Here is a 23062-nt window from a genome sequence, read left to right as displayed (position 1 = left end):
AAGCTGTTTGGTATGCACCTGTTCAGACTAGTCCTTGATGTGCCATCAGTTCATCAGTTTTCTGCTATTTGTACACATACACAGAAGCACACACAAATGACACAACAGTAAGGGTCCCGTTTCACTTAGCGACGCACCAGCGATCCCAACAACGATACAACCTGGTAGGGATCACTGGTGCGTCGCTAAATGATCGCTAGTAAGCTGTCAAACAGGCAGATCTCTTCAGCGACGCAGCAATGGTCCAGCGATCAAACACAGAGATGCATGCTGGCCAGCAGAACACCGCCGACGAAAAAATGGCCCAGGACATTCCTGCTCGATCAGCGAGCTCCCAGCGCTGTAAGCAGACGCTGGGAGCTGGTATCTAAGGTAAATATTGGGTAACTAAGCGCGCGTCACTTAGTTACCCGCTGTGTACCTTAGATACCAGCGTCCTAGTGCGAGCACGCAGGTATCTAAGGTACACAGCGGGTAACTAAGTGACGCGTGCGCTTAGTTACCTGATACTTACCTAGGATACCAGCGTCCTCGCTGGTCCTGATCGCTGGTGTGTCTGCCTGTTTGGCAGCTCACCAGCGGTCATGTAGCGAGGCACCAGAGATCCTGACAAGGTCGTATGATTGTCAGGATCGCTGGTGCATCGTTTAGTGTGACGGGGCCTTAACCCTCATTTAACCATTTATCTCCCTGCGAGGAGTTAACCCCTGTTAAATTAAAGCTGTTAAATTTGTTAACCCTTGCTCTGCCTTCTGTCTGTCACTGCATCCGGCAACCTGCTTACATACACACCCATGTCACCACATACTTACACATTCACACTCACGTCACCATGTTCACTCTCATACACACTCACACACGTCACTATGTATACCCCCATACACACATACATCACCATGTATAATCATACTACATATTCATGTTACTATATATTTATACACGTGACCATATACACACATACATCACCATGTATACACACAGATGTCACCACATACACAATCATACACACGTCACCACGTACACGCTCATACGCATACGCCACTATGTACACGCACACGTCACCATGTATACACTCAATTCAAACACATAACCAAATACACATTCATATACACAGCACCAAGTACACAGACTCACACAAACACAAAAACACAATCTTATACAATTGTGTGAAAAAGTGTTTGCCCCTTTCCTGATTTCCCATTCTGTTGCATGTTTGTCACACTTAAATGTTTCAGATCACCAAACAAATTTAAATATTAGACAAAGATAACACAAGTAAACACAAAATGCAGTTGTTTTAAACGAAGGTCTTTATTATTAACGAAAAGAGAAATCCAAACCTACAGGGCCCTGTGTGAAAAAGTGCCCCCCCCTTAAAACATGAATTAACTTGGGTTTATCACATCTTTGGGAAGCTGAGTTCAAAAGTTCAAATTCCCTAGCTGCACCCATGCCTGATTACTGCAACACCTGTTCTCAATCAAGAAATCACTTAAATAGGTCCTGTCTGACAAAGTGAAATAGACTAAAATTACATCAAAAGCTAGACATCATACCAGATCTATCAGTCTGGAAAAGGTTATAAAGCCATTTGAAAAGATTTTGGAGTCCAGTGAACCACAGTGAGAGCCATTATTCATAAATGGTGAAAACGTGGAACAGTGGTGAACCATCCCAGGAGTGGCCGGCCTACCAAAATTACCCCAAGATCACAGCAACGACTCATCCAAGAGGTCGCAAAGACCCCACAAGAACATACAAAGAAATGCAGGCTTCACTTGCTTCAGTGAAGGTCAGTGTTTATGACTCCACCATAAGAAAGAGACTGGGCAAAAATCACCTGCATGGCAGAGTTCCAAGATAAAATCCACTGCTGAGCAATAAGAACATAACGGTTTGTGTCAGTTTTGCCAGAAAACATCTCGATGATCCCCAAGTCTTTTGGGAGAATTCTTTCTGCACTGACAAGGCAAACGTTGAACTTTTTGGAAGGTGTATGTCCCATTACATTTGGCACAGAAGCAACACAGAATTTCATAAAAGGAACATCATACCAACAGTAAAATATGGTGGTGGTAGTGAGATGGTCTGGGGATGTTTTGCTGCCTCAGGACCTGGAAGACTTGCTGTGGTAAATGGAGCCATGAATTCTGCTGTCTACCAATAGAATCCTGAAGAAGAACATCCAGCCATCTGTTTGTGACCTCAAGCAAAAGCACACGTGGGTTATACAGTAGGATAATGATCCAAAACACACCAGCAAGTCCACCTCTGAATGGCTTAAGAAAAACAAAATGAAGATTTTGGAGTGGCCGAGTCGAAGTCTTGACCTTAATTCGAGTGAGATGCTGTGGCATGAACTAAAAAAGGTGGTTCATGCTCCGAAGTCCTCCAAAGTAGCTGAATTACAACAATTCTGCAAAGATGAGTGGGACAAAATTCCTCCAGAGCGGTGTAAAAGACTCATTGCCAGTTATCGCAAATGTTTGATTGCAGTTGTTGCTGCTAAGGGTGGCCCAACCAGTTATTAGGTTTATGGGGCAGTCACCTTTTTACATAGAAAAACACCACATACAAAAATGCTCACAGACACACGTCACCACGTACATGGACGCACACATACACTCATCATTATGTACACAAATGCACATAGTCACAGGAATACACCGCAGTGGCAATCTGAGGCTGCATTTAATCACAAGGAATGAGACATATTGAAAATTATTCTCCTGTATCTGTCTGCCCCATCTGCTCCCCTATAATTGAGTTTCCCCCTTTGCTCTCTCCAAACATCTAAGAAGCAGCCTGAGACCTTATCATAAGCTTCTCTTATTGCCTGTAGCTACTGGCACATCTGTATGAAGGTCCTTCCAAATGGTGTGAAGCAGATGGCAGCCTACTGATCAGTGCAGCGCTATCTGCTTCCTGCTCTCTGATTGGTGGAGCAGCTGTCACTAGATGCATCACTCTGCAGCCTCTTGTGACCACTGCTCCACCAATCAGAGAGCAGGAAGCTGTTGTGAACACGTGTGACCTGGTGTCAGTATCTAGTCCTAGAATCTGTTTTTTCTTGCCCTTAGACTTGCCCTTAGTTAACATGGATCTTGATGTTTCACAAGTCGGCCATCTTGCTTCCTGCCAAAGCTGTATATAAAGCCAGCACCTGTTCTGTTTCATTGCTTGAGTATTATGTTTTGGACTTTGTGCCTCTGCAGTCCCAAGCCTGGACTTACTATCCCTGTTGGTCCTCTATTAACGGCGGAGTCCTCCGTCAACCTGCACGTCTGGATCCCTGCCTGCTGATCGAGTGATTGCTGAACACCTGACTTCAGAAACCTCTGCCTGACTACACCTGCGGTGAAGTAAGAACTCCAGCCAGCTAGTGTGTTCCTCCGCTCTGCAAGAGTCTGTGTCTTGTGCCCGCATTGCTCAGTGACTTTGCATGCTGTGTCGCAGAATATCAGCTCTGCTATTACCTTTTATCATATTGACTGAACATTTATCTGGACTTATATGCTATATTGCATTCAGATCATTAATACAATATTGCTTGCACAACCCACTGTGTCTGTAGTCTCTTTGACCTAGCCACTGGTGTCCAGTTGTCTCCACTAGTATCGTGACAGGATACTCAAGCCTTAAAAAATGGATGCCGCTGGGTCAGAGACTTTAGAAGTGCGTGTTAAGAAGCTAAATAATATCACTGCCACTGTACACGCTGAAGTGCAGACATGGAAGAGCAGAATAGAAGGCCTAGAGGGGCAGACTAAATATGATATACAAGTGCTCAGTCAGACCCTTCAGGAATTGCGTGGCCAAGTTGCGGCTCTGGAGACACAATCTCAGGCTTCTGTTCCTACCATCCCCAAACTACCACCATTTAGGTTTGGTGGCGACCGAGACAAGTACCGTGGGCTTCTGAACCAGTGTCGTTTATACTTTGCTGCACATGTCACACAGTTTCCTACAGACCGATCCAAAGTATTGACTATCATCATGTTGCTGACAAATAAGGCCCTTGCCTGGGCAAACCCTCTGATAGAATCACAGGATGCATGTCTGAATGACTTCAATATGTTTATCGCCGCCATGGGGCAGATGTTTGACGATCCGAACCGTGGCCTTACAGCTGAGACGGCCCTGCTGAATTTGCGTCAAGGTAAATGCCCAGTGACTGAGTATGCTATGGATTTTAGAAGGTGGGCTCAGGACACCACCTGGAATAGTGCAGCGAAGTACTCAATATTTATGAAGGGGTTGTCCAGTTCTATCAAGGACGAGCTTGCACGTGCGGAGGCTCCCACTGCTCTAGGTGATTTCATCAATCACTGTATTCGCCTAGACGCTCGCATCTCCGAAAGAAAACTAGAAAGGTGGTCTGAGATGAACCGCAGCAATAAATCGCTTCTTCCTTTCCTTCCTAAGGAGAGTCCGGACCCAAGTCCCCAGGAGTCCACACCTGAGCCGATGCAGGTAAATTCCCTACGAAGTTGAGTAAGTGACGAACGGAAGGAATTTCGCTTCAAGGAGAATTTATGTTTTTACTGTGGGAAGTCAGGACATTTTATTATCAACTGCCCTAATCGTTCTCTCAGAACAACCGCAGCCGTGGTAGAACGCGACTTCTCCGAATCATACTCCATGACTTCCGAATCAGGGCCACCCGAAATTGCAGCAACCGCTCCTGATTATGACTTTTCAGATATGAACTCTGTTACATCCGAAACGATACTACCCATTAATGCTGTTATTCTATCTTCTGCAGTTTCATACCCTTGCAATAAGAAAAAAGATTCACATTGTTACCTTCCTATCAAGATCTGGATTGACTCCCGTTGGGTGAACAGTTCCGCCATGATAGACTCTGGGGCTAGCGGTAACTTCATGGACACTTCTTTTGCTAAGGAATATGGAATCCGATCACAAAGAAGAGTGTCTTCAATTCTGATGGAGACTGTGGATGGGTCCCCTTTGACCTCGGGGCCCGTAGACCAGCAGACTGAACCACTGAAGGTCCTCATGGGAGATGATCACCAGGAGAAATTGCCCTTCCTTCTGATTTCCTCTCCACATTTCCCTATTATCTTGGGTTTACCCTGGCTGCAGGCTCAAAATCCCAACATTGACTGGGAGACTAAGAGATTGCGCTTCCCAGCTAAAGAGGTAACTTCTGAGAAATCGACTGATCCATCTCCGGCCAACCCATCATCGGGCCTAGAGTTACCGGCAGTTTATAAAGAATTTTCAGATGTGTGCGATAAAAAGAATGCAGATAAATTACCACCACACCGCTCTTATGACTGCACAATCGAGCTTCTGCCTGCTGCTACCATTCCTTTTGGTAATATTTATCCATTGTCCGGTCCTGAGCTCAAGACTCTCAAAGAATATATCGACGAAAACCTGTCTAAGGGGTTTATACGCCCCTCATCCTCTCCAGCCGGTGCACCCATCTTTTTCGTTAAAAAGAAGGATGGATCCCTCAGACCCTGTGTTGATTACCGGGAAATTAACAAGGTAACCATCAAGAACCGCTACCCTCTGCCATTAATTCCGGAGCTTCTCGAGAGAGTTCGTCAGGCCAAGGTCTTTTCAAAATTGGACCTACGCGGGGCATACAATCTAGTCCGTATAAGACCTGGAGACGAATGGAAAACAGCATTTAGGTCTCGATATGGACACTTTGAGTATTTGGTCATGCCATTTGGACTTTGCAATGCCCCAGCAACGTTTCAACATCTCGTAAATGATATTTTCAGAGACATTCTTGATATTTTTGTCGTAATCTATTTGGATGACATTTTGATTTTTTTCTAGCTCCATGGAGGAACATCAGCAACATGTCAAGACTGTCTTGCAGCGGTTGAGGGAACACCAGCTGTACATCAAGCTGGGGAAATGCGAATTTCACAAGTCAGAGATCCAATTTTTAGGTTATGTAATTTCTCCACAGGGTCTGAGTATGGATAACAGCAAGATCAAGGCGATTCAGGAGTGGCCAATCCCCAAGAACGTCAAAGAGGGCCAACGTTTCATCGGGTTTGCTAACTTCTACAGACGTTTCATCAAGAACTTCTCTGACATCGTCTCGCCCATCACCAGGTTGACACAGAAGAAGACAGCATTTATTTGGTCCCTTCATGCCCAAGAAGCATTCTCTCGGCTCAAGACCGAGTTCACGTCAGCACCAGTACTGATCCACCCTGACCCGGAACTCGCCTTCATTATTGAAGTGGATGCCTCAAACTGTGCCACCGGGGCTATACTGTCCCAAAGAACAGGTGAGAAGAATTTACTTCATCCTTGTGCTTTTCTTTCCAAGCGACTGTCTCCTGCCAAAAAGAACTACGATGTAGGAAATAAAGAATTACTGGCTATCATCACCGCCTTCAAGGAGTGGAGACATCTTCTGCAAGGAGCCTCACAGCCGATCGTGGTGCTCACGGATCACCGCAACCTTGAGTTCATCAGGTCAGCAAGATGCCTGACCCCACGGCAGGCCCGCTGGAGTCTTTTCCTTAATCAATTCAATTTTACAATCTCTTATAGACCAGGTTCTCGCAATGGAAAAGCAGATGCTCTATCCCGGATGTTCTCCACTGACGCTGTTCCAGATGCTCCACCTAAGACCATACTTTTTGATTGCAATTTTGTAGGAGTCATTCAGAATCAAGATTTGCTGCAGGTCATCAAAGAAGCTTACAACTCTGATCTTTTCCTGTCTCAGCCATCTGATGAGGTAAGCCTTCTTTTTAGGAATGGAGTTTGGACCCGGGAGCGGCGCCTCTACATTCCTGAAGCCGTGAGGTTAAGAGTGTTGAGATTGGTTCACGATTCCAAGGTTGCAGGGCACAGAGGAATTCAGAAGACTCAAGAATTCTTATCTCGCTTCTTCTGGTGGCCAGGTTTTCGGAAGGATGTCCAGAAGTACGTTTCATCTTGTGAGGTATGTGCCAAATTCAAGGTTCCACGTGCCTCCCCTACTGGTCTGTTACAGCCTTTGCCGGTGCCGTCTCGCCCGTGGGGATCCATTTCTATGGACTTTATTGTAGAACTGCCCCTTTCTGAGGGAAAGAGTACGATTTTGGTGGTGGTCGATCGCCTGACCAAGGCGGCCCATTTCATCCCTTGTTCCGGTTTACCCTCTGCGAAGGACACTGCTGACCTAATTATCCAGAACATCTTTCGCCTGCACGGGGTTCCGGATGAAGTTGTTTCTGACCGTAGAGTTCAATTTACTTCAAAGTTTTGGAGAAGCTTTTGTTCAGCATTAGGCATAGAAGTTAACTTATCTCCTGCTTTCCACCCACAGTCCAACGGGCAGACAGAACGTACCAACCAAACACTAGAGCAATACCTTCGCTGCTACGTTTGCCATTTGCAAGATGATTGGGTAAGGCTACTCCCCTTGGCCGAATTCTCTTATAACAACTCCCAGAGTGCCTCCACCAAACAGTCTCCATTCTACGCTAACCTGGGATATCACCCTAGCATTCTTCCCAGATTACCGGTAGATACATCTTTACCAGCAGTTGCCGACAGGATCTCTTCACTTCAACAGAACCTTGAACTTCTGAAAGAGACTTTGGGTTCCGCACAAGAGAGGTACAAGAATGCAGCTGACAGATTTTGCAAACCAACACCAACATTTAAGGTAGGAGATTTAGTCTGGTTATCTACAAAAAATTTAAAGATGAAGATCCCTTCCCCTAAGTTGGGACAGAAGTACATCGGTCCTTATAGGATCAGTGGCCTGGTAGGTGCTGTTGCATGTCGCTTAAAACTCCCAAGAACACTGAAGATACATCCTGTCTTTCATACTTCTCTACTAAAGACTGTAGTACCAAATCCTTTTCCAGGACGTTCATCTCCTCCTCCTGATCCCGTTCTTGTGGATGGTCAAGAGCAGTTCATCATTGAGAGGATTCTGGATTCAAGAATCTACAGAAATCGACTGCAGTATTTGATTAAATGGCAAGGCTATTCCTCAGAGGAGAATTCCTGGGAACCCGTGGATAATATTAACGCCTCCCGACTGATTGAGCAGTTCCATCAAAGGTACCCTGGCAAGCCTGGTTTAGGGTCGTCCGGAGGCCGTCCTTGAGGTGGGAGTAATGTCAGTATCTAGTCCTAGAATCTATTTTTTCTTGCCCTTAGACTTGCCCTTAGTTAACATGGATCTTGATGTTTCACAAGTCGGCCATCTTGCTTCCTGCCAAAGCTGTATATAAAGCCAGCACCTGTTCTGTTTCATTGCTTGAGTATTATGTTTTGGACTTTGTGCCTCTGCAGTCCCAAGCCTGGACTTACTATCCCTGTTGGTCCTCTATTAACGGCGGAGTCCTCCGTCAACCTGCACGTCTGGATCCCTGCCTGCTGATCGAGTGATTGCTGAACACCTGACTTCAGAAACCTCTGCCTGACTACACCTGCGGTGAAGTAAGAACTCCAGCCAGCTAGTGTGTTCCTCCGCTCTGCAAGAGTCTGTGTCTTGTGCCCGCATTGCTCAGTGACTTTGAATGCTGTGTCGCAGAGTATCAACTCTGCTATAACCATTTATCAGATTGACTGAACATTTATCTGGACTTATATGCTATCAGATTACTAATACAATATTGCTTGCGCAACCCATTGTGTCTGCAGTCTCTTTGACCTAGCCACTGGTGTCCAGTTGTCTCCACTAGTATCGTGACACCTGGCTTCTGAGCTTGGGCTCCCTCTGGTGGTTACTGCTGGTAATGGAGCTGGTTTAGCTGACAGAAGTCAATCACCTGAGCAGGATGATTGGAGGTCAGGTGTTACAGACTGGGGAGATTTAAGTGAACAACCTTCCCTCAGCTCTTGCCGGTGATTTGGTTTGCTTCCTGAGCACATTTTGAAGTCTGCTTGTCTCCTGCTCTGTCCTGCATCTTTCAGATAAGTTATTTGTCTTCTTGAATCTTTTTTTGCATTGGATCCATTTTTGCTTGTCTCTGGTTTTTGCTTAGCTGGTGTGTTCAGCCTGGTTGCCTGTTGGGACCTGTGCTGGACCCTGTTCCATATGCCACAGCGTATGTTAGTCATTTTAGTAATCAATTCACACCAGAGTTCTGATTTAGTGGGGCAGAGGTCGTGTGGCCTCAGTATTTTTGCATATCAGACGTGTTGGATTTTTCTTAGGGTTTTTTGCGTGATTGCAGACAGTATCCTTTCCTGTCCTGTTCTATCTAGACAGTTTGGGCCCCATCATTTGCTTACTCTATTCTCTGCCTGTGTTTTGTGCTTCATCTTGTCTCACCGGCAATATATGTTCGGGGGCTATCTATTCCTTTGGGGTTCTACTCCGGGGCAGTTTAGCGTTTCTATTTCTCTCTTTAGGCTTAGTTAATTCTGTGGCTGTGCTGAGGCGTCTAGGGCATCGTAGGTACTTCCATGGCTAATTCTAGTTGTGTTGTCAGTTTAAGGGTCTGCAATCCGCTAGCTACCAACCTCTCTGGTTATCTGGTTGCCTAGTCTATTCCCCGTTGTCCTCCTTGGTTACCTAATCATAACAGGAAGCATATTGCAGGGTCTTGTGACTTCTGCTGCACCAATCAATGTGACAAAGCAAGCGGAATCCCGGTCAGTGGTAAGAATGTGGCAGGACACGACAATGGGTCTAATTCATGGTCTCATGATTGTATTAAAGGGGTATTGCCATCTTCAAGATCCTATCCAATATGCAGTATCAGTAATAATAATAATAATGATAACAATATTAGCAAATACCTCCGATTAGAAATTTAGTATAGTTCTTCTGATTAACTATGTCACTTACCCCCATATGCAAGGCATTGCAGTAGCTTAGGTATCCATAGCTACAACGACTAAGAGCTATCTAGCTCACTATATGAGTGGTCATAACCATGGATATCAAAGCTGCTGGAATGAGTTAAGCAACATAGCAAATCAGAAGAACTATTCTACATTTCTAATTGGAGGTATTTGCTAATATATATTATGGTTACACCAACTACTTATTGGGATAGGATCTTGGACATGGGAATAGCCTTTAATTCTCAGGCCAGTCTCGTCTGCATATTTTCTTCCATATTTTGCCTATGTGCCGTGTGTCATTCGATACTATTGAAGCAAGCAGACAAGACCAGAGCATTCTGTTGTTGATCTGGAAAATGACGCACGAAAATACAGTCGTGTAAACCGGCCCTGACTGTATGTAGTAGAGTGTTTGCGTCTCACTATGATTATCTACATCAGATAATATAGTTGCTGGACTGCAAGCCAGATCCAAGGAACAGATGTCGCCAATGTTAGTGATTCACTGATAATGACACAGTGTTTTCTTATTACTTTTATATCTATAAACACCTTCACGAGTTGTTAAGTAATAATAACGTGACACTAAGGAAGCCAAAATATCTCCAGCAGATGGCATGACATCATCATGAGAAATACGAGCGGGAGCGTATGGTGACACCTATCACACGCCGAATGTGCTGTGCCTACACAATCATGTCTGGGTAGTCAGCCTGGAGCTACCACGACATCTAACAAACCCAGATTTGGGATAGTTTCTATAGTTTTCCCCTTGAATTCTGGGAGGATATATACATTACACAGCATATTTATTTTTGATTACAGAAATCTTCAAAAAGTCCTCAGCTATCATAGGTCTTTAATAAAATGTAACTTTGCGATAGGATTCCCAACTATCATACAGTTGTAGCCAAAAGTATTGACACCCCTGCAATTCTGTCAGATAATACTCAGTTTCTTCCTGAAAATGATTGCAAACACAAATTCTTTGCTATTATTATCTTCATTTAATTTGTCTTAAATGAAAAAACACAAAAGAGAATGAAGCAAAACATTGATCATTTCACGCAAAACTCCAAAAATGGGCCAGACAAAAGTATTGGCACCCTCAGCCTAATACTTGGTTGCACAACCTTTAGCCAAAATAACTGCCACCAACCGCTTCCGGTAACCATCAATGAGTTTCTTACAATGCTCTGCTGGAATTTTAGACCATTCTTCTTTGGCAAACTGCTCCAGGTCCCTGATATTTGAAGGGTGCCTTCTCCAAACTGCCATTTTTAGATCTCTCCACAGGTGTTCTATGGGATTCAGGTCTGGACTCATTGCTGGCCACCTTAGAAGTCTCCAGTGCTTTCTCTCAAACCATTTTCTAGTGCTTTTTGAAGTGTGTATTGGGTCATTGTCCTGCTGGAAGACCCATGATCTCTGAGGAAGACCCAGCTTTCGCAAAATTTGTTGGTAGTCTTCAGACTTCATAATGCCATGCACACGGTCAAGCAGTCCAGTGCCAGAGGCAGCAAAGCAACCCCAAAACATCAGGGAACCTCCGCCATGTTTGACTGTATGGACCGTGTTCTTTTCTTTGAATGCCTCTTTTTTTCTCCTGTAAACTCTATGTTGATGCCTTTGCCCAAAAAGCTCTACTTTTGTCTCATCTGACCTGAGAGCATTCTTCCAAAACATTTTAGGCTTTTTCAGGTAAGTTTTGGCAAACTCCAGCCTGGCTTTTTTATGTCTCGGGGTAAGAAGTGGGGTCTTCCTGGGTCTCCTACCATACAGTCCCTTTTCATTCAGACGCCGACGGATAGTACGGGTTGACACTGTTGTACCCTCGGACTGCAGGGCAGCTTGAACTTGTTTGGATGTTAGTCGAGGTTCTTTATCCAACATCCGCACAATCTTGCGTTGAAATCTCTTGTCAATTTTTCTTTTCCGTCCACATCTAGGGAGGTTAGCCACAGTGCCATGGGCTTTAAACTTCTTGATGACACTGCGTACGGTAGACACAGGAACATTCAGGTCTTTGGAGATGGACTTGTAGCCTTGAGATTGCTCATGCTTCCTCACAATTTGGTTTCTCAAGTCCTCAGACAGTTCTTTGGTCTTCTTTCTTTTCTCCATGCTCAATGTGGTACACACAAGGACACAGGACAGAGGTTGAGTCAACTTTAATCCATGTCAACTGGCTGCAAGTGTGATTTAGTTATTGCCAACACCTGTTAGGTGCCACAGGTAAGTTACAGGTGCTGTTAATTACACAAATTAGAGAAGCATCACATGATTTTTTGAACAGTACCAATACTTTTGTCCACCCTCTTTTTTATGTTTGGTGTGGAATTATATCCAATTTGGCTTTAGGACAATTCTTTTTGTGTTTTTTCATTTAAGACAAATTAAATGAAGATAATAATACCAAAGAATTTGTGTTTGCAATCATTTTCAAGAAGAAACTGAGTATTATCTGACAGAATTGCAGGAGTGTCAATACTTTTGGCCACAACTGTAGGTCTTCAATAGAGTTGGTCATCTCCTGTAGGCCAATGAGATCTTTTGGGCCTTGTTAAGCTCCAAGACCAAGGTGCAATTGCAGCTCTTGCACCCATTATAGTTTCGTCCCTGATTGCCATGTCCAAAATCTGTTGACAGCACACTTAGTTTGGAACAAAAGCATTACCCTCCTGGACATCTAGTCTCTAAGTCTCCATACTAGTCTCCATATCCTCCAAGTCTCCTTACTAGTCTCCATAGTCTCTAAGTCTCCTTAGTATCCATACTACTCTTCATGCTAGTTTCCATAGTCTCCATACTAGTCTCCATAGTCTCCCAGTCTCCTTGGTCTCCATGCTACTCTTCATACTAGCTTCCATAGTCTCCATACTAGTCTCCATACTAGTCTCCAAAGTCTCCAAGTCTCCATACTAGTCTCCATACTAGTCTCCCAGTATCCATACTAGTCTCAATACTAGCTACCATAGTCTCCAAGTTTCCATAGTCTCCATACTAGTAGCAATTGTCTCCAAGTTTCCATAGTCTTCATATTAGTCTCCATACTATTTTCCGTAGTCTCCATACTAGTCTCCATAGTCTCCCAGTCTCCATACTAGTCTCCATAGTCTCCATACTAGTCTCCAAGTGCTCCATAGAAGTCACATGGGCATGCTGTATAGTTTATCATTGATTCCATTATTAAATTAACTGCAATTTTCAATATATTTTTAGATTATACAGTGCAAAAAAATAATTGTATCCGCTTTACTTACCGAGTGAATGGTTGTGTCCTGTCACATCTGTCAGGTGAGCAGTGACTGTGGCCAGTGGGGAACTGGTAGGAAGGTTGCCGTCAGAGGACAGGTAAACGAGGAATGAATCTGCAAGACTGGGTTTATCAAAGCTGACCTGAGCAGAGGAGGGTTAATAATGAGAAGGTAATCGTTAACACATGTAAAGAGCAGAATATAATCCGAGCAGATAACAGATTAATAATGGTACATGGCATTTCTAATATAGTGAATGAGATCTGAATCTTACTGCATCAAGCAAATGAGAGTTTCATTATTCCACATTAATTAATGCAAATGGATCATAACTTATTCCTCTGTGAGTAAACATATTGGAGTGCACAGGTCCTCGGTACAATGCAAGGAATAAATATGAACCTAAATGTGTACCTAATGCAGGAAAAAAATGATATCTAATAATTTTCTCTAATAATTTGCAAAATGCAAATAGGGCACTTTAGCCATGTTTAGAGAATGGGTACATTTCTATATGCTACTTTATTGGAAAAAAAAAGTTCTTAAATGGAATCTGGATTTTGCTATGCAATCTGACAGCAGTGCAATGTAGGGCTAGAAACCCTGATTCCAGTGATGTATCACTTAGTTTACTGGATGTACCAGTTATGATAGAATCCCTGTTTTTGCTGCTGCAGATTTAGCAAAGCTTGGAATGCTAAACCCTGTGTAACTCCACCCACATCACTGATTGGCTGCTTTCTGTGTACACTGTATATTGACAGAAAGCTGCCAATCAGTAGTGGGAGTGTGGTTAGACTGGGATGCACGAAACATCTAGTCCTCTACTGATAATCTCCTGCTGATAAAATACTGCTTTTATTGAAACAGCAAAACACAGTCTAGTAAGTGACACATTGCTGGAATCAGGCTCTCTGGCCCTACACCATGCTGATCTCAGATTATTGTAGGGATTCGACTCGCTCAGGTGCAGTGGGAGACAGTCAAGAGGCAGGTTCCTTAGTTCATGCGGTTTATTTGTGTCATAAACCATAAATCAGCATATCACAAAAAATAGCCTCTAGCTTAGGCAAAAAAGAACATAAAAATGTCCATTACTTCAGGCTCAGTCCTGGAGCCTCAGCAAAACACATGAGGCTTATCCCTCCTCACATACAGCCAGCATACATAGGCCTCACCGGGTCAGCAGCCTCAGCACGTGGTCTTCAGGAAGGTAGCCCACCTTCCTCCACCTAGGCCTGCCGGGACCTTCCACATGGCCCAATCAGATCCATGCGCTCTCTCTCCCATGTGACCAGACCTCAGGTACCTTATATGGTCCATAACCACACCCACAGGTGATCACATGGCTATGACCTCACTATAGGTCCTATTACACACACAGCCACACACAGGCTTCCCTGACACATTGTAACGGAAATATCAGCAGTACCTCTGCTGATCAATACACATATTCAAGCTTCCATCACAAGGCCACCTATGGTCTTGGGATACATAACGGTCATTCCGAATCCTATACCCATTACCACAATGGATATGCCTGTAGGCCCATCCTGGGAGACCAACACAGCGCCCCCTAGCGGACATAGTGGTCACTACACCACATTATATACTGACAGAATCCCTTTAGTTAAACTCAAACTTTTCCCATTGGCTTCTTCACCTTATGTTATCTGGTAATATATAATTGCTAATAAGTACCACCAAAAAACGAGCAACAACAACAACCTCTTTGCAAGAGACACACTCTAAAGTGAATCAGCAGACCAACATGAGAAAAGCGAGTGCAAAACAGCTCTCATATCAAATAGCATTTTATTTCAATACTTTTAAAAGAACAATATATAACTGAACAAATATAAAAAAAAGGTGGTGCCGGCATACATGTAAATAAACTAAGCAGAGAATCATTTCATATATGTATTTTACATCAGGGTCTATCAACATAATGGCTTCTAACCAGATACTCCTAGTCAAAGAAAAAAAAGGAAGCAATGACTATTGCTAAACAATTTTTAGCTACATGATAGTTCCAAGTCTAATACTTACATTATGGATGGTATGTGAATGTACCAGGGTGACATGCCCCCTGACGAAGCCTTGGGTGAAACGTGCATTGGGGCTGGTGGGCCAGCACATGTACACTCTACCCCGGTACATTCACATACCATCTTTAATGTAAGGCCGGGATCACACTCGCAAGAAACTCGCACAAGTCTCACACCTCAATATCCGGCACTGCCACCGGCAATCGGGACCGCAGTGTGCGGCTGCGAGTGCAGTCCGATGGTTTCCATGGACCCGTTGACCTGCATCCGAAGATCAGATGCAAATCGTGCATGTTGAAATTTTTTCTCCAACCAAGTCGGTCCAAGATAAAAAACAGGACATATGCACCACCCCAATGGCTAACACTGGTCTGAGTTTTGTTTAGTCGGATCGCACTCGGGCCGAAAATACAGTCATGTCCACGAGCCCTTATGCTGAATGAGCCGGAATTCTATATCACCAGATTACCAAATTGTCATAACGTGACCTACATGAACATACGGTCCACCTTTAAAAATGCCCATGCGGTATATACATATATACTGTAGATATATGCACTGAAGAGTTCTATTACCTTTAACCATACAGTGTGTTCGAGAGCCGCGTTGCAGGGAACCCATGAAAGCATTTTATGTCCAGGCGCCGCATCGAGCGGCAGGCAGCTCTACAAAGAAAACACAAGACACGTCTAGAAAAATAATCTTCCTATTTTCCACCTCGATTGTCTGTAGTTTAGATTTTTTTTTTCTTCCCTGGAACACTTCAATACTGTACGAAAGCATTCAAGCACATAATGAGCTGTATTATCTAGTAATGGACCACGGTGTGCTAAACTATCCATCAAAACATGTTTACCAACCAGACGTATTTTGCATTTTAAATTATCCCGTTGAATAAATATTCATTTACAGAAACCCAAATAATTAGAATAATAGAAACGCAGCCTGATTATATTCCTAAATTTTATTTTGCAATATTCCTGGGAGAAATTCTCGACTACCTGGGGCTGACAACTGCCAAAACTTGGACGATGTTGTTAAGCAGAGGACCCCTGTGTAACAAAAGCACATAGCGGCTGTCCAACAAATAATTTGGAAGTGGGGTTCATGGCCGAAATCCAATCCCATGGCAAATTATTTAGTAATGCTCAGATAAGTCCTGTGCTCTGTCATGATGTAGGTAAAGAGACCCTGAAATACAACGATGTGTCACTTAGTTTACTGGGTGCAGCCGTTCTGACACAATCAGAGTTCTTAGATTTAGCATGAAGCAGGGGTGAGAAAGCTAACTCCGCCCACACCAGGCTTTCCGTGTATATAGTCTATAGACAGTGAGCTGCTTATCACAGGAGGGGGGTGGAGTTGGACCTGTGCTGCTCATGAGTAAGCTAGCCACAGCAATGATAGTGTCCCAGTGATAAAACCTTCATTGTAAGTAAATAATGGCACACAGCTTTATAAGTGACACATCGCTGAAATCTGTATTTTAACCCTTACCTCATGTTGTTCTCAGATTACATAGAAAAATCTTGCTGACAGATTCCCTTTTAAAAGTTGATTGAACTTTCTGATTTCAGCAAGACTGTCTCACTGTCTAATGTGTAAGGGTGGTTTCACATTAGCATTTCAGGGTGCAGCGACGGCCTGCGCATGCCGCCCCCTGCCGCGCCTCCTCCGGTAGCTCTGCCTACCGGCGCATGACGCTGCATGCGTCCTGCGTCCCCTATCTTTATCACTGGGGATGCAGGCCATGCGCAGTATGCGTTTGGTGGCACATGCGTCCTTTTGACGGTGCGCCGACCAGCACCAAACGCTACCTGTTGCAATTTGGTTGCGCTCGGCGCACCGTCAGGGCGCTACCGGAGGCGGGGCGGAACTTAGCGGCGGCCGTGCACAGGCCGTCGCTGCGCCCTGAAACGCTAATGTGAAACCACCCTAAGGGGCATTCCCTGCTCTCCAAAAATATTATGGGGATTGGGGAGAGAAGGATCGGGCGTGTTGAATCGCCACTCCTGATATTTTTGTTTCTACAGGATATATGCAGTCACCAGATGTGTCAGGAAAGAGCTTACTCTTCTCTCTCTATTGAAACTGCTTGGCCAAACACAAGAAAAACCGGAGAGGTAGCCATCAGCTGAGTGACTAGTCACCGACTATCTAACATGTATGGGCTCCATAAGGTGCCGATAGCAGGAACATTGTCTGCTTCTCTAGTTCTTATGTCCTTCAAGAGGTACTTAACAGACAGGAGTAATTATTAGGCCTCATGAGGACGACGGTAAGATCATATGAGTTCTAGCCATCGATTTGATGGATAGCCCTCACCCAGAGTCGATCAGAGGGGAAAAAAATCACAACATCTACGAGATGCATCCGATATCGCATCACACTCAGCCATTCAAGTCTATGGGTCCGTGAATAAAATCGAACCACACTCAGATGACATCTGAGTGCGGTCCGATTTTCACGGACTGTCAGAATGGGCAATATATTTTTTTTTTATTCAACTTATCCAAGAAAATCATATCACACTCTGATCAACTCTGATGAGGGTCTGATCAAAGGGTGATTATTAGAGTTGAGCGAAACAGGTCGGCCAGATTCATAAGTCGCCGACTTATGGCGAAGTCGGGTTTCACCAACCGAAACCCGACCACAGCGTGAAGTCGGCCATGCGGTCGGCAAACCAAGCACCAAAGTCGGATTTCCCAGAATGCTTGCACGTGACTTTTTTCAGCCACTGAACAAGGACGTACACTGTGGGCAACGAAATGACATGTGCAGCGTCCGGGGAGAGAGAGAGTTTTCGCGCACTTTAAAAAAGCGGTCCGGCATGTAGGTGTGTTTACTGTCCTCCACTCCCTGCCGACTTTGCTTCCCCATTGACTTGCATTGGGTTTCGTGTTTCAGTCGGACCTCCGACTTTTCCCGATAGTCGGCCGATTTCGTTCGACTCGACTTTTGAGAAAGTCAAGTTTTATGAAACCCGACTCGACCCTAAAAAAGGCAAAGTCGCTCATCTCTAGTGATTATTATTATCAGACCAAAAAAGAAGAAAGTGTGACATTAGTCTATGGTTTCTCAGATCTTTTTTTATCTCACATGTGAAAAACAGTCCAAGTTTTGGGCCATGTGTCAGTATTTATGATCCTTGTTGCATCTCTTTGTGAAAAATCTTAGCTTTTTCTATCCATTAAACAGGAAAAGGCGGACATCCATGTGCTGTTTTTGTTTCCTAGGGGTATTGACTTGTATTGACGAGTTTGATTGGCAACCCGTATTTGGTTTTTTTTGATGGACAATCGGTTCTAAAAAAAAAAAAAAAAAGAGTACATTGGTTGTAATGGGTGTGTGATCTGTCCATGAAAATAACGGGTAGCCCACATGTAAAAAAGGGATGTGTGAAAGCCGCCTTATACAAAAAACTCTATAATATCTGCGTATCTTGAAAAATACAGTTTGAAAATCCCATCAGTCCTATCCTATATACCTGTCTGAAGCTATGTTCACACGTTGCGTTTTTAAATGCAAATTTTAAGCTGCATTTTACAGTACCAGCAAAAGCTATAATCTCCTGCACACACATTTGCTTTTTTTTCTTGACTGCTGCGTTTTTGCAAACTGCAGCATGTCACTTTTTTCAGCGTTTTTGCACCCATTGAAAGTAATGAGTAAGTTTAAAAACGCAGGTATCAGGTCTTGCCGCGTTTTTGGTGCAAAAACCTTAAGGAAGTTGCATCATGGTTTTTTTGGGGGAGCATTAAACTTTATGAGCATGCACAAGAGAAGATAAAAACGCAGCAAAAAAAATGTATTTTTTGGTAAGTAGCTTCTTTACTACCCAGGAGAGCAGGTTTTGCCTGCGGAAAAAAACGCATCAATCACGCAAAGTGTAAACATGGCCTTATAGTTCATCCTGCAGATAGAGGTACAAAGCCTAATTGGCCATGAAAAAGTGGGTGGGTCAAATGAATAATTATCCGAGCATAGAAAAAGACCCCCGAAAAACTCAAATACAAAAATCTTTATTCATGCATACAACAATATCTAAAAGCAATAAAAACACATATACAGTGATAATGAATCATGAAAGAACAATATACTGGATAAAGAATACCATCCCATAGATTACAGGTTCCTAGTCACATATATACAATCCTAATTATGCAGATACATCAAAATAACCGAAGGCGCTGATTTGCATACTCCATAATTTCGTGCGTCTTCAGATAGAAGTATTTGATATTTTATTGAAGAGAGATTATATAGTTTTGGATGTGAATTGGTATAGGGTATAATTCATTTATATGGGCACTGATATTCCAACTTATTACTTGCATGCAATTAAAATAATTAGGGAACATGTTTCTCTACAGGGGTCTTTGGATGTCTGCAAAAATCCACAATTTAATGACCTAAGAAGTCATAGTCTGTGGAGGCATGAAGAATGTTGTGAACAGTGGATCGCCTCAGAATAACTCAATCAATCTACCGTGAAGTCACATTAATAAATGGAGTGTGGAGAAATGCTGAAAACATAGAAAACTTGTGACGGAAACTAAGAGCTGTCGCATACACAAGACGTGGGGTGATAAGCGTTTGTTATGTTTTATCTGTTGTTTTCTTTATTTGTAGCTTTTGTTTAGGTTTCCAAATTATGTGCATGAGCTTTCCAATGTAAGAAATGCTGAGATGAAAGAAAAAAAAAATCAACTTTAAAGGGGTTGCCCATTATCTCTTAGGAATAGCTCAAATCAGCCTTCAATAAATAAAAACTTCTCGGTACCTCCTAGACTCGCCCTTTCACTCCAATGTCAACCCTGTGTCCCCCAGTAAATTCTGATTAAATCCAACCTTCGATATTCCTTCAGAACAGAAATCCACTTTTCCCTTTCTTTGACAGACTGCTGTTGCGAAGTGTAAGATTCCGCTCTTCCTCCTGCAAATTCTGTTCTCTCTCTTCATACATATGTACATTGTCATGCTGAAAGACTCAGCCACAACCCATCTTCAATGCTCTTACTGAGCAGGTTGTTGGGGAAAATCTTGCGATTCATGACCCCATCTGTCCTCCCTTCAATACAGTGAAGTTGTCCTGTCCCCTTTGCAGAAAAGCACCCCCAAAGTATGATGTTTCCCCCCCACCATGCTTCACAGCTATGGGGACTCAGGCATTATTTCTGAATACGCCCAAAATACTCTGAGAACACCCAAGTATGCTCGGAAAACTTGAGTAACGAGCACGTTTGCTCATCACTAGTCCTGAATAATCCCTTCAAGCTCTAGTGTCCCAATGCCCCATTTATAAAACTGTTGTGTTATTGTGTGGCAGAGAGGCCTTTCTGTCCCATTAGGCATCAAGAATTGGGTGTAACTTTCCACTTCTACAACTCACACAGTAGGTAGGGGAGAGTAGGTACAAATTGATTCACAGGAGCCAGTCCATTGACTATGTCGGGAATCAGTGGTGGAAGCCTGTTACATGATGGCATCTACGGCTCTTCTTTTGATTAGGAGGGATAGTACAACATCACAAGTACATCACACTGCAACTATGACGTCCAGGTACGGACTGGGGCTGAAATTGAGCCCTGGCATTTGAAATCACACAGGCCCATGTTGTCCCCGTCCCCAAGTATCAGATGGGGATATATTACTAATATTACCTTGGATGGAAGAAAGCAAGATTTACTGCAAGGCCAATATTTCTAAAGATACCCGTGACCTACTGGGTAAGTGACGGAGTCAGCGACTTTGTAGTCCATCACAACTCTTAACAGTAAGAGTGTCTTGAGAACACCGATTCTGTTAATAACATAGCAGACAAGGCAGCCCATGACCAGACAGGCCCTTCTGGCATTTGCCAGAATTGCCAGATGGCCAGTCCATCCCTGATGACATCTCACCAGGCTGGGTCAATCAAAAGAAGAGCCAAGGATGACGTCAGGTAAGAGGCAGTCCTCAGGGCTCACACCACAGATTACTATCGATGGACTGGCTCCTGTGAATCAATTCCCAAAATCTCTATGAAATACATTATTAATTTATGAGAAGAAATCCTCCAGCTATGAACAGGTAAATGTAAGATAAAACTTCCCATTTATTAGGGATATTTAAAAAAAAAGCACTTGGTAGTGATAACAGCAAATCCAAATGGTCCTGATAAACCTACGAGTTACGGAAAACAACCTTAGTCATGGTGTGAATTATCATGACTTATTCTTACCATGACTACGGCTGTTTGCCGAAGCACATAGGCTTATTAGGTTCCATTTGGATTAGCGGTTATCACTACTGTTTTTAGAAAGTATCCCCAATAAATGGGAAGTTTTATCTTACACTTACCTGTTGATCGCTGGAGGATTTCTTCTCTTCAAATTGGCATCGTTGCAGCCCCGACTTGGGAATGTTCCGTTCAATGACTCCCAACTTCTGAAACAGGTGTACGGATCACTGGTGAGCTGACTCTCCTTCCACCTTTCCTTACTTCTTTATACTTTTTTGACTACCATTATTAATGCATCTTCCCCTAAAAAAGGACAGCTAACTCCAAAACTGCTGTATCGCTGCTAAATAAATTGTAAGTATACGCACAGCTGGAAAGAAAACCTCTCAAGCCAATAAAGAAGAATCCCACAAGTCTAGATTTGAAGAATCATCATCCGCACAGTGTCTACTCATTTACTTCACTTTAGGTTTTCATGATCAGTAGTATTATTGCAGCACTCTCCTACTGCTGTCGAAAAAAAGTTCTCCTGGAGGTCGCTATACCGTAAGCAGCAAATATGGTTTTATCAAATCAATTGTGTCACAAAGTACAGACGATGAAGTAACTTTGGTGGATACATGAAAGTATGTAAAGTCTCCAGCTGGGCACCAATGTCTTAGCTGTAATTTGATGAAAGATGTTATGAAACGCAGTAGTAACAGCACCATGGGTAACCTACACAAATGAACCAGAATGTTGAAATATATTCAATTCCAATGCCTCAAGTTTTGTGACAAGATGAAAGATTTTACTTATGTGACAGCTTGCAAATATTTTCCCTGGAAGACGTCTAACTTTATAGAAAAATATTTTAATAAAATGAATCCCGTTCACTGTTGTGATGATCTTACTTCGTAACTCGTCTCTTTAGCCATTACGTTATTTGTACTACATGATGCGATTTATCTTAGCGTTTTAGATGCAATCGTATTAATTAGAGTAGTCTGCACAAAAGCATAAAGACTTCTCCATTACTGATCTGAGCGTTGGATTTAACCCGCTGTTGTAAGTCTATTGAGGTCGGACAGCAGTCGGATGCCATCCATACGCTGTGTATTTTTCACGGACTGTTGAGAATGTTGAGAAACCTTCATCAGTTCTTTTTCTACATCTGATAAAAACTGATGACCAAACTCTGATGGTAAAAACCAAGATTGACCAACCCCTGATGAAACTCTGATCGAGAACACTGATGAACTTCAGACCGAAAAATCACTGATGTCTGAATAAGTCCTAAGTTTGTGCAGTCCAAAAATTAAAAAGGATTACTAAATCTACCCCTCTATGTGCCAATGTATCAGATCTGAATCACCTTGTGGGTCCATACATGAATCAGAACAATCGTGATCTGCAATATGTCCATGTGCATGAGGCCTAGAAAAGATACTAAGGTAATGTTATTTTTTAGAAGTATCACCTTTTGGATGGGTTCTCCAATCACTGCCGAAATTGGACAGTTCTTTGAGTCTTCATGTGAGGCAGCAGCATGAGAAGCCCACAGATCATTGTTTCCCTGGGATGTAGGCTCCTCACAATCAGCAGACATTTCGATGCCATCATCAAGAAACTCATTGTCTTCGTTCGGTATATAGCAAAGACTGGGGTTTCCTTTCAACACAAAACACCATGTAAATAAAGCAGCAAGAGACGGCCCAAAAAAAGTTCCTACAAGAAGTTTGTCTGCCATTACAACA

At 43.3% G+C, this 23062-nt stretch overlaps 1 protein-coding gene across 3 annotated transcripts in view; it reads right to left on the bottom strand.

Annotated features, from left to right (window-relative positions):
• The window catches only part of PAPPA2 (pappalysin 2), a 246940-nt gene that overhangs the window by 90611 nt on the left and 133267 nt on the right, over positions 1-23062 (bottom strand). For all 3 annotated transcript variants that reach the window (XM_073571285.1, XM_073571284.1, XM_073571286.1), the window contains exons 11-13: positions 22786-22976; positions 15676-15765; positions 13059-13194 (exon numbers count right to left, since the gene is read on the bottom strand). In XM_073571285.1, the coding sequence (XP_073427386.1) occupies positions 13059-13194; positions 15676-15765; positions 22786-22976 (417 nt within the window). The remainder of the gene's footprint in view (positions 1-13058; positions 13195-15675; positions 15766-22785; positions 22977-23062) is intronic.

The sequence above is a fragment of the Dendrobates tinctorius genome, unplaced genomic scaffold (genome assembly GCF_039654945.1).
Source record: "Dendrobates tinctorius isolate UK_male_01 unplaced genomic scaffold, ASM3965494v1 ptg000029l, whole genome shotgun sequence".
Lineage (NCBI taxonomy): Eukaryota > Metazoa > Chordata > Amphibia > Anura > Dendrobatidae > Dendrobates > Dendrobates tinctorius.
Note: the sequence above shows the minus strand (reverse complement) of the source record. Positions and strands in the feature narration are given on the sequence as shown.